The following is a 17,662-nucleotide window of genomic DNA, read 5'->3' as shown; positions in this document are numbered from 1 at the left end:
TTCACCCCGCAGGGGCGAAGCTATTCTGGCGTGGTTCGCCATGAAGATTGAAATAGGCATTCTCGAAATTTGGACTGATGGTAAGTTTTCAAACATCGTCAAAGGCACAAAAATGATGGCTTTATTGTAATACAAGATTTAGAATAAATTTATGCAAGAAATCAAGCTTCAGTAAAGATGCAATAGATCAGTGTAATCAGAAATTCGACAGCAATTGAATGTATCTCATACAAAGGCAGCAGGATTTGCTTCTATAAGGTAAACGCTATGGATATAAAGGCAAGAAGAGCTGTAGGTCGCGATGAATGCAAGAAAAGAATAAAGTGGACTGTCCAGGACGTTATTATATAGTATGGTGAGGGGAGATAAGGCTCATGATATCAAAATATCTTGATTCTGCTTTACACAATTAATAACGGTCTATAAAATACTTGAGGATACCGTTTTATAATTCTTTGCATTTTCTCCGTTTATTACCAAATGGGATGGGAAAATAGAATAAAAAGGTGTCCCATCTTCCCCCAACCTACTATATCTATAAAGGAGAGAAACTGTATTGTACTTTTTAGAACAAGGCCACGCCATTGACTTGATTAGGATACTGTTAAATTAGGTTAGTTGCGATAAAGAAGGTTTACTGTTGAGCAAGTATATGAATTTTTAACTTTTCAGTGATCAGTATTTTGGAATGGAACTTTTTTTCGTGGCGGTTTTGGTGGTCGACAGTGGACAACTGGAATGAATGTTACTATATGACAAAGAAAACATCGAATTTCGGAGCTCTGATGAAGCTAAAGGCATTTGGTGAGCTGCTGATAGCGTTGTTGTTGTTGTTGTTGTTATTGTTAGTTTCAAGTTTATTAAAGGAAGCAGATCGTTCGTGTGTTGGCTTAGGTTCGAAAAAAGTTTTTGTTTTGGCGAATACACCTTTGCTGTTCTTTTCTGTTTTTTCTTCTTTTTGTTTTTCCTCGAAAGAAGCACGAGAACTGAAGCGCTTACTCAGACGACTAACAATGCCTTTGCGGAAGGCAGTCGGGCTGTTCGAATCCTTTCGGCTTCGGCTTTCGGCACTGTACCGACGGTTGTTTTCAACAATTTGTTCGAAATGTTGCTTCCGTACTTGTACAGGCGGAAGAGGAGACGAGTCGGCTTCAAGATCTTGTGGTTCCTTTTTCTTTGTATTAGACTTTGAACGGCGGAAAGAGCGAAGGATTTTGAATTTTCGCTTTGTGGATATTGACTTTGTGCTACCACTAGTATGCTCGCCGTCAGAGTCTTCAGCATTCGAGGTTTCACTGCCCGTTCGTTGGTTCTCACGTCGCTTAAACTTCGGTGAGAGTTTGTGCAGATGTCGAAAGACACCGCCTTTGCTGAATTTGCTCCTTTTTTCGTATATTCTGCTTGGACTGCGCTCAGGAAGGCTTTCCGTGTCTGAAGATAGCAAGGGTTTGGCGTGATAGTGTAACATGGATGTGGAAACCCATTTCGTGACACTTTTCTCAACGGGAGAGGTAGATGTGACGTCGACTTTTGAGGCCGTTCGTTGAGATATGAAGCTAACTACAGGTTTAATCGTTCGCTCGGAGCCGTCTACAATGGCTGGAGCACTGCGGGACATCTGAGTGTCGTCAGGTGACAGTTTTGGGCTGACGTCTATAATGGTAACAGTGTGCCGTCGCTGCGGGTCGTTAGGGGTGTAATCAATGTCATCAAAATTCGGCAAGCTACGGAAAGATGCTATTGATTCAGCTTCTTCTAGCAGGGGCGACATTTGCGGACCAGTATTAAGCGCCTCACACGAAGACAGGCGCAGGATAGCGACGGGTCTTGATCGGCGGGAAGAAAGGGCACTTCGACCTGTAACAGTTGTGATAAAGTTACAATGGCGCAAAAGTATACTAATTAAAAAAAAACTGAATCGCAATTTTTCAGTAAAAAATAAACAGATGAATTTCTACAGCGGTTTCATTTTTTGAAGGCATAAATAAAAATGGTATGTGGTAACTCGTAAGCAGACACAAGATGTATGCAACAGAACACTTGTGTTATTATTACTGTCGTAAGTATATAAGAGTTACATTCATTCAAAGAATCTCTAAGGCGCCGGAGATGGAGAATCATATATCCCTTGCCATTGGAAATTAGATGCTATTCTACATTAATGGTCGCAAAACAGGCTTTTTTGATATTATCTGCTAACAGACACCAAACCAACTACACAGGCTGCATTTCGTACAAAGGGTTCAATAACTACTTTAACAAATGCAGAAGGCATGCTGCAATCATATATGAATATACATACATTAAACTTACTAAATGCAAACGAAGAGTGACATGCACCATGCAGTTACGAGCTTTGTTATTAGAAAGAAGTTACCAAATCTTCAGAAACAAGTTTTGGCAGCAAGAAACTTGTTGGCAGCTTTGAAAATACTTATCTTTCACGCATGTAACTCAACTATTTTAACCAACTACTGTATTTGTTAGTTCCTATCAATATTCTGACAGGAATAAACCTCTTACTGCTTTGCGCTAATTCTTGAATTTGAAACTCTTACAGATTTATCAATATTTTGACAAAATAAACCTGTTACTGCTTTGCGTTATTGGCTGATTTTAAAACCCTTACTGAATTACAGCTATTTTCTGCCTGTTACTGAGCTAGCCTTTGCAACACCTAATGTTACATAGCACGGGTTAGCGGCAATCGCTCTAACATTCCAGTTGTGTTGTAGCAACCATGCAGTTCAAACCTCTTGTGTTGTCCAGCATCTGAATCTGATGAATCTTTTGCAGCAAAAACAAAAAGCAAAACAATGATAAAATGAGGAATAAAAAATGAGGTGATATCACTTATTACAAGAATATTACCTTCATTTAAACGAGCCATGGAAGATGCAGGCCTCTGTGTTGCTGCAATGTGAGGTAAAAAAATTAAAACAACACAATATAATTTTAATTCTATATGAATAGGATCCTACACTTAAAAAGTACACCTAAATGTATTTTACACCTAATAAATAGCCTACAAACCTTTTCCATTACCAGCATTCGTTGGCCACTCTTTTTCGATCACACTCAACTAGAAAAACAACAAAAATTGTAAAAATTTGAACAAAAGATTCATATCAACATGTTGTTACCTTGTCACGAAGTTCTTTGGTGTTTTTGTTCAAGTATTTTATTTCTTCATCATTTACTCTGTCTGTAACGTGCATGGAGAAAAATTACTACTTGCGCTTACAAAGTGTTAAAAATTAATACAAATTGTTCTTAATTTAGTTGAACCATAGAGTTTAGGTGCATGTAATATTTGACACTTAAACTAGAACGTAAGTTTAAGTATAAAAAACCCTGACCAAAAACACTTCTATCGTAACCTATTACCTAATTTTTTGTTAAACTACAAATAAAAAGTAAAAGTAAGTTTAAAACTGTCATACAATATGTTGGTCCATCATTACACTCACCTAAACCTTGAGTGACAGCTTGAACATCTTCTTGGTCAAGTTCCAAAGTTAATTGGTTGGCAAGGGAACCTGCTCCCACATTCGATTCTGCCAGAAAGTCACCTGAAGCAAAAATGTAAATATATTGAATTGAGGTAGGCTATGCAGCAGAGTATGCAGCAACTGTGTTATTTCAGAATATTAACCAATTCCTCTAAAAACAGATATATGGTCACCATAATATCAGCCATACCTATAAAACTCCCATAAAATAAATATTCACCCACACGGTAACACTTGGTAACTGGTAAGGGTATGCCATGAGGTGTATGAAACAGAACACCTGTGTCATAACTTATCAAAATTGTCGTTTTCCGGCCACCCAGGAAAGCAAGTTACAATCATGGTCAGGGTAAGTTCAAATAACCCAGGAGAAATGAGTTTTTGGAATCAAAGTTTTTCCTCACCTGAAGAAGGAAGATAATAATGAGATGTTGCTCTCTTTGCGAACGACCAACTTCGTCTCTTCCCATTCTTCTTCCGAAGCGGAGCAGCCAACCGTGACTGACTTGCGCTAATGAATCTAGACAAGAGAATTTTTTTTTTCTAACTATAAAAGATATAGCAGTTGAAATTGCTAAAACAATTGTTACTTTTTACCACAGGAGTAATTTTTAGTAATATGTATGTTAACAATAGCATTTACATCACAGTTTTAACATTGCAACTTTAACAAGTTTTATGTTTTAACAAATGTATATAGAATATAAGGAAATGATAAAAAATCTGCTTTAAAAATATTAAAATTTATAACTTTTTCACATTGCAGTGCTTGTTTACAGATACCTTCTGAGTGGATCAGTATGTGCGGACGTTTTGATAACAGGAGTTGAGTTGGTTGGGAAAGCTTCTTGTAATGCTGACCATTCAGTTGAATTAAGAGGTTCTGAAAAAAATGGTCAAAATAATTTGCAAAAGTAAAAGCAATCAAAAATATTGAAGTGTGGTGTTTTAAAAATGTGAAAAAAACCTTGATATCCTAAAGCGAGAAACTATGCAACTAACCTGTATCTTCTTTCAATTGGTTTTGGTCGTCATCACCAACATCTAAAAAAGGAATTATATTTGAGTTTATTTTGCTTAAACAAAATTGACATAAGTAACAAGTGACAATTATACCTGGTAAGTTGACACAAGGCATCGATTGATGAAATAAAGTAGTTGATGCACTTCGTAATCTGTAAGATCGAGGAGCTGAAAAATAAATGTAAATTTATGACAGTAATATATATAAACACACATATATTTACATATATGTAAATATTAATTATATTATTGACTCAAAACTCAACTTAAGGGATTATATTCCTTATGTTGGTGAGGTCCTAAAGGGTGGCATACCATAGGACCTGAGGGTTAGGTAACAAGTTGCCCATAACTTTAACAGATAACATATAACTAGTGAGGTAAATTTGGGCGAAAGCTGACTGTATAAATCAAGTTGGGTATTAAAAGAAGACGTTCGAAATATAATGTAGCAATTACTTACGTGTATCGTTGTAACTTGTTTCATTTACTCTTTCCACAGATTTGCTTCGTCTAATAAAACAAAATGTTTTTAAACATAAGACAGAATAAAGTACTTGAAAATGGGACACCTTTACCACATGTTATCTAAATATCCTGATCGTGTTTTAAACAATTACACAATAAGGGTCTACGGTAGTTCTGAGGACACGGTTTTATATTTCTTTGAATGTTGTTTGTTTATCACCAAATAGGATGAGAAAATATAACGAAAAGATGTCCCATCTTCCTCCACCCTACTATACCATACTAGAGCAGCATTTCTGGGGGAAATTCCTGGATTCAAAGGGTAAATGAGCTACCAATGAAAATCCACTTAAGTTGATGGGCAGAAAAACTGTACCAACTGTAGTACTTTACCAGCTTTGAACAACTAGTTGCAAAAAAGCAAGCGCATCCGTCGCATTAACTATAACTGATGTAATTAATTGTATTTGCTTTTTAATAAATGAGCGCCATATTACAAATTGGGGGTAAATCTGATAAGCATCTTGTTAAAATGGGAAAAGCATACAGCAAAATTTAAGAAACTAGATACTGCATAGAAATACACAACCGACCTATAATCTCCATGCCAGGATATTTTGCGTGAGGTTAACTTGCGTTCCCATCGACTTAACTTCTTCTTAAAACTTTCTTTGCTACGATCCAAAGAGTCACTGAAATTATTTTTTTTTATTTAAAACAAAATTTTAGTTTAATTTTTTTTATTTAAAATAAAATAGAAAGAAAATGTCTCTTGGCTGATAAAGTAATTATGGATTATTATAATATTATCCTCACTTTCAATGCCTGTTTATTTTAATGTTTAGTTTTCCAAAATTTTATTTTTTAAAATTTTTATTTATATAATTGAAATACTATATAAAGTTATTTTATTCAATATGGATGAGGTCATACAGTGACAGGCCATTAGACTTGAGATTTAGGCCAGAGTCGATCCATTTCCCAACACCTAGGATGCTACCATCCATTAGTAACCACTGGTGTTGAGCAGTGTTAAATACCTGTCTTGCACAAGCGCATATACAACTATCAGATGCTAATATGTCCGACGTATGTGTCCCTGGGCAAGACACGTAACGGACATTGCTCCAACTCAGCGGTCACTAATGGGTTGTCCAAATTGTAAGCCATATCAAATAAAAATCATACACAAAGTTAAAAAGTGTAGTAATAAAAAAGCACACGAAGATAAAAAAATGGTGCCAATAACACAAGTCTGACTGCAATGCGGTGTTGCGGCACAGTTGCACGACAACTTAAATGGCCTTCCCGGGTGTTTGGGTAATGGGCCAAATCTAGCTTAAATCCCAAGTCCTTGACATGGACCTCACCCATGAAGAATAAAAAAAACACAAAAAAACACGGAACGGACTGTATAATAGAATAGATTGAATCACGTACCTTGGGTTTCTATGATGTCTGTAACGTACACTCTCGTCACTCGAGGGCAGACACACCGCAGATGAGCTCGATTGTAAGTTACGGTTGATTGGTTCAGCACTTGACTCTGATGCTCTAGATGGCGCTAAAGAGAATAGAGTATATTGTTACCTGTTGTAAACACCATACATGTATACATACTATAGTAGTGTATGAAATAAAAGAAATATAAGTTTTTAAAATAATTTTTCACGGTCATGACCAAATAATCTTAAAAAATGATAAATTTTCTACTATTTCTAGTTTAGACATGTTTTCATATACATAGATCACATACATACAAACGCTTTAGGTATGATTATAAGGTTAAAATTTACACATATTATAGGCAACAAACTTTTTAAAATGCAAGGGAGGCAGGGATATAGTTACACATACAATTCTGCAAAAAAATCTAATGCTTTTTGGGTAATGCAGTGAAAAATCCCAGGGTAGGCCTGGCTACTCTGCCACCCCACGTTTGGTGCCTACTCTGTACAGGGATACAGTTTACATATTCGCCATTCGCTATTATATAATTTTCAAGTTTGGTGTGTATAAATGTAAGTCACCTCTGCTAGGTTTTGCTGCAGCTTGCCACGTAATCATCTTTTGACTGAAATCGTTGTCAATATTTTTCAAAAGCGAATCGAGAGTAACACTTGCACTTTTTAAATGAACTGCTGAACCCTGTTGAGAATTATTGTGTAAAAAGATGGCAAATATTTATGTTTCTATCAAGCCTGTGATATGAATGAATGAATGTAACTTACTTTATCCTCGCGTGGCCGGAAAACGACAGTCGTTATCACACGGGTTTAACACCTCGTGCCAGCTTACGAGTTACCATGTATGTTACTTTGTGGGTAATTATTTTTTTGAGTTTTTTTCTTTATTTTTTATGTATGGCTGATAATTTAGACAACCCATTAATGACCACTGGGTTGGAGCAATTGCCGTTAAGTGTCTTGCCCAAGGACACATACGCCCACAATGTTGATTCCCTATTGATTATGTTATTTTTCATGAAAGTGTTAAAGTACTGTGCAACAATTTTTGGCACGAAATTATTATTGTCAATGTTTTAAATTGAAAATATTCTTATGCATTAAAGGTGATTTTTCAAACAACGATTATAAAGAAACCCTTTTTTAAACTCCTCCTATTTTATTTTACTTACAATCTTTTTATAAACAAATTTATAAAAAGATGATTTTTATAAACAACAATTCTATAATATTACCCATTTTTATAAAGAAGCACTAACACTCGAATTTAAACACAAGACCTTTACATCATATGATCTAAATTCACATTTCTAACACAAAGCAAAGAAAAAATTACAAAGATAAGCTGCATCCCAAAACCTTCCTACCTGCATATGCTCTGCTTTGATAGAAGTTACAACTTGTTTCTTAGAGTTGGATGGTTCAGCTTGTCTAACTGGGGCTTTCCAAAATTTCCACCGGTTTTTAGTGAGGTCCAAATCATCACGAGCGTATTGACTCCTTCTGTAACGAAAATTCAATTGCTGTTTAATCTATTAAACATCGAACGATTAAATCCATCTTATTTATCTTCGCGAGGTGGGCAATGACAGCCGTTACAACACCAGTGTTCCGTTTTATGCACCTCGTGCCCGCTTACAAATTAGCACATATATACATAACTTTGTTGGGGATTTTATTTAATGTATTACTGATTATTTGTACAACACACAAAGAACCACTGTGTTAATGCAATTGCAGTTAAATGATTTGCTCAAGGACATACATTCAATGTAACAGATTTTTCCCCAATAAAATTAAAAGGGAAAATGGCAGTCTAAACATCGTTTTTTGTTTGGAAAATATGCAAAATATCCCATGATTGCCATTCTCAAACTACATTAAAAAGTAATTATTAAACACTTTATTTACCATTAATACCACTTTGCTATTAGGATTACATCTAAGCTATTATAGGTTAGATTAATTCAATATTACCAATAAATCTAAGATTAATAAATTGCTAAAGTAGATTTTAATTAAGTTAAGTCGTTAATAGCTGTTGTATTAACCACAATATAAATAAAAGACTTTGAAACATTAAGTTGTTTAATTCTTTACAACTATATTTTTCGAAAAATAACTCAATTCACCTTGGTTTCTTTAAGTTAATGTTGCTGAATATGACGGGGTTTGAAGTGGGGGGCTGGGGGGATCCTGTTGAGGGTAAAGAGGAACCAAACGTTGCACCTGATGCACTTTCATTGCGCTCGGCAGCTGTTACACAATAAGGGATTTTATTAAAACAAAAAAAATCTTCAGTTAAATTTTAGAGTAAATATGATTTTAAACTTATTTAACTATGATTTATTTGATGTCCTTTTAAACCAACAAAGGCAAATAAACCAATATTATATTACTTTCACATTTTTATATTAGGCATTGCACATAAAATAGCACAACTAGCAAATCAAGTTCATGGCCATTATGTGTAATCTGAGACCAATTTAAACACCAAGCACACATTAGCTGTGTAATTTTGACAGTTTAACCTATATAGCATACAACACGAACATACAATTGTAATTCCTACAACCACTGGAGTTTCAGTAACCTGTCAATTCACAATTCAGCCATGCAATTACTTTAACTTGAAACAGAGATTTTCGACCATAATTTCCACTTACACTGGTTTATCATCATAGGTTGACTTATGGTGCCATGCTCCAACACAAACTGACCTTTTTCCATGCTAGAACGACGTGACCTAAGTATAAAACAAAGCAGCCATGAATCAGAGTTAATTGCAGGTCACACAATTAAAAGTGGAGGCAGCTACTTAATGGTGAAAATTAAGCAGTCAGAACGTGGTATAGGTTTATTGCGCTATTACGTCAAAAAAGGCTGGATTACATTACTGCTGAGGAATTTTATAATTGCATATTAGGTATGCGTTGTGAGGCGTTTACCTGTATTACAATATATTATACGTCAAACCTACATAACTGTTGCTCGCAACATAAGACTTGTAATTTTATATAAACAATATACATGTTATAAATATCCCTAACCTATACAACTGTTGAAATTAATGTTTACCTAACTTAACGGAAACTAATGCTTTTGGCCGACTATGCTAAATGTGGCAAAGTTAAGGAGCTTTATTTACAGTAGTGTAGCAGAAACTTTACTTTGTAGAATAATGGTTTATCTTATAACTTTCGAAATTGAGTGGAAACACATGTTTTTTTAGAGCTCTGCTTATCGCAAGAATATCCTTAAATAGGTCATTTTTTCAGGGGTTTCTTTATATTTTTCTCATGTTCATTATATTTTATGATAAATTTTGAATAAGAGGCATGACTGGATTTAATAGTGTCTACCATATTTTTAAATGTATACCCTGTGCTTTTATAACATTATTCAAAAGGTTGTATAATGTATGTATATGGCTTCTGCATATTATATTGTACAAATAATCCATTACCTTGAAATAGCATCTTTGATTCTATCCACACGGCCACCACGCTTGTGCATAACAGGTGGGAAACTGAGTCTTGGGTCATATGACGTTGTTTCATCTGTAATCAAAACTTTGCTGTTGAATTATATATTTACATGTGGGTTAACCATTGTGTGTTACAGATTTTACTGACAGCCTTGTACAATTTTTTCGTGTGACACACGCAGTGGCGCAGCCAGAGAAAAATAAGGGGGGGGGGTTAATCGAAAAATTTTCAAAATATTTTTTTTTAAGATTTTTTTAAAATTTTTTTTTGGTTTATAAGGGGAGGGTTCGCTACACCCAATTTAGTGACCACTGTGGTCTGTGTTGGAGTAATGTCTGTTTAGTGTCTTGCCCAATGACACATGCTCCTATCAGTATCATCAATATTGAGCATTGAACCCGGTTGTGATAAAGTAACTTATTATATTTGGGTTAGAACTAAAATGATGGACATCCACAAACATATAATACTAAATAATAACCTAAAGTAAACGCTATTCAACCTAACTATACTGCAGTACCAACTAAACTAACTCGTGACTGAGCGCACAACAAAAGCGTTAATTACTCGGCGTTGGCAGAAATATAAGCACCGGAAGGTTTTCGAGGCGACATGGGGTAGTAAGTAAACTACTACCACACCAGTATCCTTTATTTACCAATTAAGATACAAGGCCCACTACCACTGAGTTGGATCAGTTTTATAAATTGTAACACAAAAGTTATGAAGTCAAATGAAAATGTGTTTACTATTGGTAAAGCAAGGTGTAAAAAGTCAACTGTTTCTAAAACAGACTCAACATATTATGTTTAGTAGTTCACAGACACAAAAGTAGCACCAGCTTTCATAAGTGATCTAGGAAGCTTAATGCATTTTACGCTGTGGTGCTAAGTACATTGAGTCAATAAGCTAAAGATGATAAATCGGTTTAACTACAAGGGCAGCTGAGGTTGCGAGAATGGACGAATATTGCCATTTAAATTGAATTGTGGCTTAACCAATAACAATGGTATGCAATAATCATGTTGTTCGTAAGGGTAAGCATGTTGTACATAAGGGTAAACAGGTTTGAACTACTGGAAATGCGGTATACAGTGCTTCTAACAGCTAATGAGCCAAATATAGTGAAAAAAATGATTATTATAAAATTGAAATATTTTTTTACCTTTCGATGATTTTAGTTCCACAATTTGTTGTTCAAGATTGGTGATTGTTTTCTTTAGTTCAGTGTTTTGTTTTCTTAAATCTCCTGAAAATATAAATACATTAGAAAAAATAACATAGCAATTTAAACTATTTTTAAAACAGTGCAACAGCTAGAAGTTTGAAAACTAAGAATTATATACCATACATTTTAAAAACAAACTAATACAAATAAAATAATGGTATAAAACACAATTTTTAAAAAGTGTAAACAAATAAATAGAAAAGTTTTGAAGCTTGAACCCCAATTTTGACTGATAAAAAATGTTTCTGTTTGTACTTACCAATTTGTTCAATCATTTTACACATTTGTTCTAAATGAGCCAGTCCATAGTCTGAATCTATAGACAGGATATGGGTTAAAAGTTAGAAAAACCAACACAAATGAATAAATGTATGATATAAAAAAATTCAACACATTTCAACTTAACAGCGCGTACTTCAATTGAACCGTTCTATTGTAAAATTTGTAATTCAAAAATTTATATGAAAACAGAAGACATTTTTTGGTTTTAAAGGAAATTTTTAGTGGAATTGATTTTTGTTGTATGGTATAAATTTAAGGCAGAAAAATGGAGTTTTCGCATGCATTAGCAGAGGTTTCAAATCTCTGCCTGAGGCAAATTCCAGGCATAGTTATCAACGACGTAATCTAAGAACTTCTAGTTAATTGAACGTCAGCCTACCGTGACGTGCGTTCATGTGTGACAGCGGTATTTTCCCTTGCTTATTGTGGGACACTTTCTTGTACAAAATTTCTGTGAGTACGTCTGTGTCTGTAGCTGTTACAAAGAAAAATATTGGTGAAAATTTGAACCCTAAATATGTATTATGTTGGTAGTGGACCAACTGTGGCCTAAATCCTAAAATTCATTATCCCCTATATAGAGTAGACAGTAGAATAATATATATATTGTTGAAGAAGTCATAACATAGCCATATCTGAAATAGGTCAATAATAATAAACTTAAATACAAAATGAAAAATAGAAAAAATAGTTATAAAGTATTCAAATTCAACCATTTATAAAAGTTTTTGTTGTTTTGGCAGACTTCTGTGGAATTTCTAAAATAAATTACACTTTCCCTTAAGAATATTGGCAAATGGCAAACATGATTAAACCAAACACGGAACAAAATGCTGCACATAAATTATATAAAACCCAAACATATTTATAAAATTGAGCCTTTAAATGACATGAACCTGAACAGAAATTGACAGAAAAGGTATTTTCTCCTAGATTAAGACTTTAAAGTACTTTAATAGATGCTTTTTGTTTACACAAAGTAGTAATTACATAATTATAGATATTTTTGGAAGAATTTCATGAAAGGTTTCGAAATCAATAAACAATTTTGTAATGTTAATGTAATGAAAACATGAAATAATAAACACAATTAGTGAAACAGCAGCATACCAGACATGTATTTTATAACATTTTTTCTATATTTTTCAAATATATATTTTGTAGGCAAAGCATGTAACATTACATATAGACCATACATAGTGCCTTATGTGCCTATTAATGAAAATTTTCCTGTATTTTTATATACTTTTCAGACAGAACACAGACTTATAGACTTTTTATGTATAATGAACGTTTCTATATACTCTCTAGGCAGAACATATCACAGTACCATAGTAGATACGCATTTTCTATATATAAGGACTGAAAAATTCACTCACCCATTACTAGATCGTATAAGGATCTTGACCTTTTCTCTTTTGATCCGCTGGAGGAAGACTGAGGAGTGAGGACTGGATGATCTCTCCCATCCTCCACGGACACATCATGATCAGATGTAAAGACACTCCCGGAAACCACGCTCTTCTGGTCAAGACTCATTTGCTTCTGGTGTGAATATTGAGGCTTGTGGGGCAAAGGAGGTTCTGATTTAAGACGTAACCCGTCACAGCTGTCAGTAGCGTATATGTCGCTTTCGCCAGGGATGTCTGTCATAGAACGCGACCTACGTAGCATGGGATCTAAAACAGAGGATTTTTTATTAAAAACAAAAAATAGATAAGGAAATCCTATTTAATTTAATACAGATTCTGTTTATTGTTTAATTAAATAAAGTGTGTGGGGCAAATTATGGCATGTATAATCAATGGTCTAAAAACAGAATGTACCTGCCAACTGCAGACTTGTCGTACAATGGATTTAATAAAGTTTAAACAGTATGTAACTTTAATGAAAGGCAGGTCCAAAGAAATAAAAAAAGTGATGTTTATTTTTTTGAGGTAAAGTTAGGAGAATGAATTTTGAGTTAGGATTTTTTTACCTTTTCTTCTGTCCTCAAGTTGTTGCTTAGCAACAGTGGTAGCTTCCTCCACATCTTGCATGAAAAGGGTGAGAGTTGCGAGCGCATCTTTCTGCTTGATTGCCTAAATTTGGGCTTACTTGTTTATTAAATAAAATGAATAGTAAATAGTTATTTTATACAAAAAGTGTTTTAAAAATTAACCTATGTCAATAAAGTTTTAATTTTATATAAAAGCTATGGAGTAGACAGTGACACAATAAGCTAGAAAAAAATTAAAATTTCTTTTTACGTCTGGATTTAGGTTTATTTGTTTAATAAATTACTAAAGGGCCCTTTAAAAATAAGGACAAAAGGGCCCTTTAAAAATAAAGTTCAAATGTGACATCAAAGATTAAACTTGTAAATAAGAAGCTATAGACAGTGACACAATAAGCTGTATTAGCTTTCAGTAAAATTTAGGGATTTTATTCACAAATTTCATATTTTACAATGTCATCATTAATGCGTTGGTTATCGTCTTATTAAAAATCTTTGGTAATTAAAATGACAGGTAAATAGAAAGGTAAGTCTGTTGACTTCAGCAAACCCTACCTTTGTGACATCATATTCAAGTTTTGTGACATCATTGCTGGAATCAAGCATTTCAAAGTCCTAAGTAATATAGAATTTTGTCAGCTTTAAGCCCAACATTTTTAAATTTTAACCCAAAAGTATGATCTTTACATTTCAGACCAGATCAAAATATAAAGGATATAGCCTATATATATATATTATAAACTAAAAAACTTACGTAAAATTTCATAAAATTTCAGGGCCTGTTTTTTAAGTGCAAGCTAAAACAGGCTGAACACAAAATTTCATGTTTATTTAGGTGACCTACTGACATTTCATGCTAAAACCTGAAGATCTATGAAGCCTGGAGGCATTTATAACGCAACAGGCAGAAAATAAGCCTTAAATTTTGCTTGCTTTCATACACAACAGTCAAAAGTGCTGAAAGGGTTTATCCACTGTTTAAAGCTTATGATAAACAATATAATTTGAGTGCAGAATGACCACGCAAGTTTGAAAGTGAGCACTTCCACAGTGAACTACTAATTGTGGATAATCTTAAAAGGAGCTTACAGCATTGCTAGAAGTTATAAACAATAGTAAACTAACCTGGTGCGGCCTATTGTTTTCCTGACTGCTCCTAAAATGAAATTTAAAAATGTTGCTAAAAAAATACAACTTTCTTAATAAAAATTAATATATTATGTTTATGTAAGTATATTATACCTTGGATACTATAATAAAACTATCTGTACCAACAAGCACTTGGTAGATTGGCAATACAGGACGCAGCATAAGCGTTATTATACTCTGGGAAAAATGACTCACAAAAAACAATGGAATAACAACCAACTCACAATACATCACTTTCTATCAAAGAAACTTGATCAAACAGCTATAAAAAATAAAAATTTGGTAGGCAGAGTAAAGTTTTTGAAATTTCATTTGAATTGTAACCGGATCTTTGTTAATAAATGTCAGCTTGTGTTTCTTGATAACTTATAATTAAAATGGAATGAGTATGGTCCGCAGTCAAATTTATTTTCACTTTTAGTTTATTATGCATATGATAATATGTATTTACAGACTATTTACTTACATATGTTTCAATGCAAAATGGCACAGAAAGTACACATACAGATATACTATGCGATACATTTTAAAGTAAAACAAAAAGTGCAGATATATATATATAATATGTAAGATATTGGTACTACAAAACAGTAGCCAATTAAACGAAAACATTTAAAAGAAACACACTTACATTGCATTTTCTGATCCAGTCATAATACTTCCCTCAATAAAACCTCTTCTGTTGTTTCGAAACGAACTTTTTTTCTTCGGTCGCCTTCTTACAGGAGCTGATGTTACTGGAACCTGTTCCTGCTGGATTGATATTTAAATATTGGTTTAATCTATGTCTATTGTAAGTTTTCCTTAAAATAAACTAATAAATAAATAAATATTAAAACACGCGGTATAAAGTCATTGGAACTTTGATAGGAAAACAAGTTTGTATTAAAACATATTAGGCCTACTGCTTTTTTAAACATTTTATTATAATATTTTTTATATAAGACAGTTCGTATGGCGTGGCACATCAGAGAACATGAAATTTAAGTGTGAGTTCAGAGTTGGCCCAGTGAGTTGGCTCATATTAACACAGGGTAACTGAAAACACATTGCTAAAATATTAAAAATTCCTATCTGCTATCTGCTATAAAAGTGAAATGCTGTTAAACTTTTTAATTTAATCATGTCAACAGAAAGGGGCAAAATCCGATACAAAACCTACACATGATTACTCACAGTATATGATTCAATAGCCGGTAGTGCAGCTCTACCAATCAAATCAAAACAAAACAGGGTTTAAATTTATTAATAATTACTTACATTTTGGTGAAGTGAGGTTCCATTAGGAACAGAAACCTTTGTTTCTGTTGGGATAGCATCTTTGGAAAATACCACTTTAGTGTTCCTTACAAGATCTCTTTCATTAAGAGATATTGAACGTTTAGGAACTTTGTTTTGGCTTGCGTCAGATGCAGATGATGTCACCCTGATATCAAGTGTATAGTGTCTCATTATCACATAATTTTGTAAATACAGGAAAAAAACACAGATTATCAGTGGCGTATTCTGTATATATATATCATGTTGGTGTATTATATAAAAGTATATAGGCTATCTAGTGTAGCCTAGAATTCTTAAAATGTAAATAATATTTAAGTTCATAATATGCTATTACATATTATATATATACAGTTTGTTTAAATACCTGGTTTCATCTTCAGAATGATTGAGAGCAAGATCGTCCAAAGCTAAACATAAAATATCAGGAATTAAAATAAACGCTGTAATGTAACTACAGCTGATTAAAACTTTCTTTATTCGCTTTACAATACATTATATAAAGAACATGGTGTCTGTTGTTAAAAGGCATGGGGCTTCTGTCACAATGTTATTAAAATTACAATCATTTTCCCAAAGTTGTATTACACTTACAAAACAATAAACAGACACATTGGTATTAAAATGCGAGTAATACATCACTAATATTCACTTTATATTTACTACTAAAACAACACTGATATTTACTTAATGCTAACCAACCTAAATTTGATTTCTTTTTACGACGTTTTGACTTTTTTCGTTTTCGAACTTTGACGGATCTGGCGCGATCAACAGAAACAACAATTTTTGGTGAAGTTGGGGTCGGGGGTTCAACGGCAATGTTGTTGCTCTCCGATAAATCTGATGGACAAGAACAAAAGAATTATGAAATTTTATTGTATTCCTTTTTAGCCTACGTCTTTTTCAATATGAACACTAGAATGTTTAAGGCAGAAAAATAATGTTTTCTGTAACTTGTAATTAATGGTTAAAAAAATGTGTGGCACATATAATCACATTTACATATTGTGACAGCCAACAGATTTTTTCAGAGCATGGCAGTGCTTACCTACAGTTATATGAACATTACGCAGAAATTACTTTAGGACATAATAGTTATAATTAAGTTTATCTAAAAATGTTGAATTCAAGACACCACACAACAGTGTAAAAGTTTGTGTAAAAAATAAAATAGGCGTAAAATCATACTTTTAATTCTAAATCCGATTACAAATGATGGCATATAACTTATTTATCTACAGACTCACCTGATTTCTTAGGTTCATTTTCATTAACAGTTGTTACATAGTAATCAACGCTTGTTTCACTGTCCAAGCAAATTGCATCTTTATTCGCCATTTCGGTGGTAAAACCTATGAGTCAATGGCTTAAACTACTACTTAACTACACACCGTCGCTACAATCCTACTAAACTACATTTCTAAGAGAAAGTAGCAACGTTAAAGTTAGGTCTGTTACGTAACATCAACAAATACATGTTCAAACACAGTCAGTCAAGCATATAATGTACTAATTCAACTGAAAGGTATAACACGATTTGTCGCGAGAGACAGGAAATCCGCGACGTTGAGCATAAACAACTGAACTCAGACGGACAGTGGTAAATTAAATACCGCGTAGACTGTGTACACAATGACAGAATAACTTTACCACTGTTCGCCGTAGAACCGACTGTGGAAATGGAATTCTCAAAATAAGGAGAGAACGGAAAGGTGAGAAAAAGGCAGTTAAAATATGACGTCATAAGAATAAACAAAAAAGGGCGCCGG

The 17,662-nt window shown here is 33.6% G+C and overlaps 1 protein-coding gene across 4 annotated transcripts; it reads right to left on the bottom strand.

Moving 5' to 3' along the window:
* Positions 1-98: 98 nt before the first annotated feature.
* On the bottom strand, positions 99-17,550 carry LOC149733788 (uncharacterized). Of its 4 annotated transcripts, none has more exons than XM_089881742.1 (29): positions 17,141-17,550; positions 16,593-16,733; positions 16,258-16,300; positions 15,873-16,038; positions 15,244-15,365; positions 14,589-14,619; positions 14,019-14,078; positions 13,446-13,548; positions 12,847-13,146; positions 11,847-11,942; positions 11,445-11,501; positions 11,123-11,206; positions 9,936-10,029; positions 9,136-9,215; positions 8,602-8,725; positions 7,837-7,969; positions 7,034-7,151; positions 6,444-6,567; positions 5,597-5,695; positions 4,999-5,048; positions 4,629-4,703; positions 4,515-4,556; positions 4,296-4,395; positions 3,917-4,032; positions 3,471-3,572; positions 3,144-3,205; positions 3,034-3,082; positions 2,872-2,913; positions 99-1,857 (listed from the first exon to the last, which is right to left on the bottom strand). In XM_089881742.1, the coding sequence occupies exons 1-29, from the start codon at positions 17,229-17,231 to the stop codon at positions 749-751; spliced, it is 3,813 nt and encodes a 1,270-aa protein (XP_089737868.1). In that variant the 5' UTR covers positions 17,232-17,550; the 3' UTR covers positions 99-748. The 4 variants fall into 4 exon arrangements, with proteins under 4 accessions (XP_089737868.1, XP_089737869.1, XP_089737866.1 ...); XM_089881743.1 differs by having other exon boundaries at positions 7,837-7,972; positions 15,244-15,362; XM_089881740.1 differs by having other exon boundaries at positions 7,837-7,972; positions 17,141-17,549.
* Positions 17,551-17,662: the final 112 nt, after the last annotated feature.

This window comes from Ciona robusta, chromosome 7, assembly GCF_009617815.1.
Source record: "Ciona robusta chromosome 7, ASM961781v2".
Taxonomy (NCBI): Eukaryota; Metazoa; Chordata; class Ascidiacea; order Phlebobranchia; family Cionidae; genus Ciona; species Ciona robusta.
The sequence above is the reverse complement of the archived record's forward strand: the minus strand, read 5'-3'. Positions and strand labels throughout refer to the sequence as shown.

Coding starts and splice junctions, on each gene's coding strand:
- LOC149733788 (XM_089881740.1), bottom strand. CDS start 17,231: ATGGCGAATAAAGATGCAATTTGCTTGGACAGTGAAACAAGCGTTGAT. Junction 15,366..15,872: donor GAACCTCACTTCACCAAAAT/GTAAGTAATTAT, acceptor ATATCAATCCAG/CAGGAACAGGTTCCAGTAAC. Junction 4,396..4,514: donor CCAATTGAAAGAAGATACAG/GTTAGTTGCATA, acceptor CATTTTTTTCAG/AACCTCTTAATTCAACTGAA.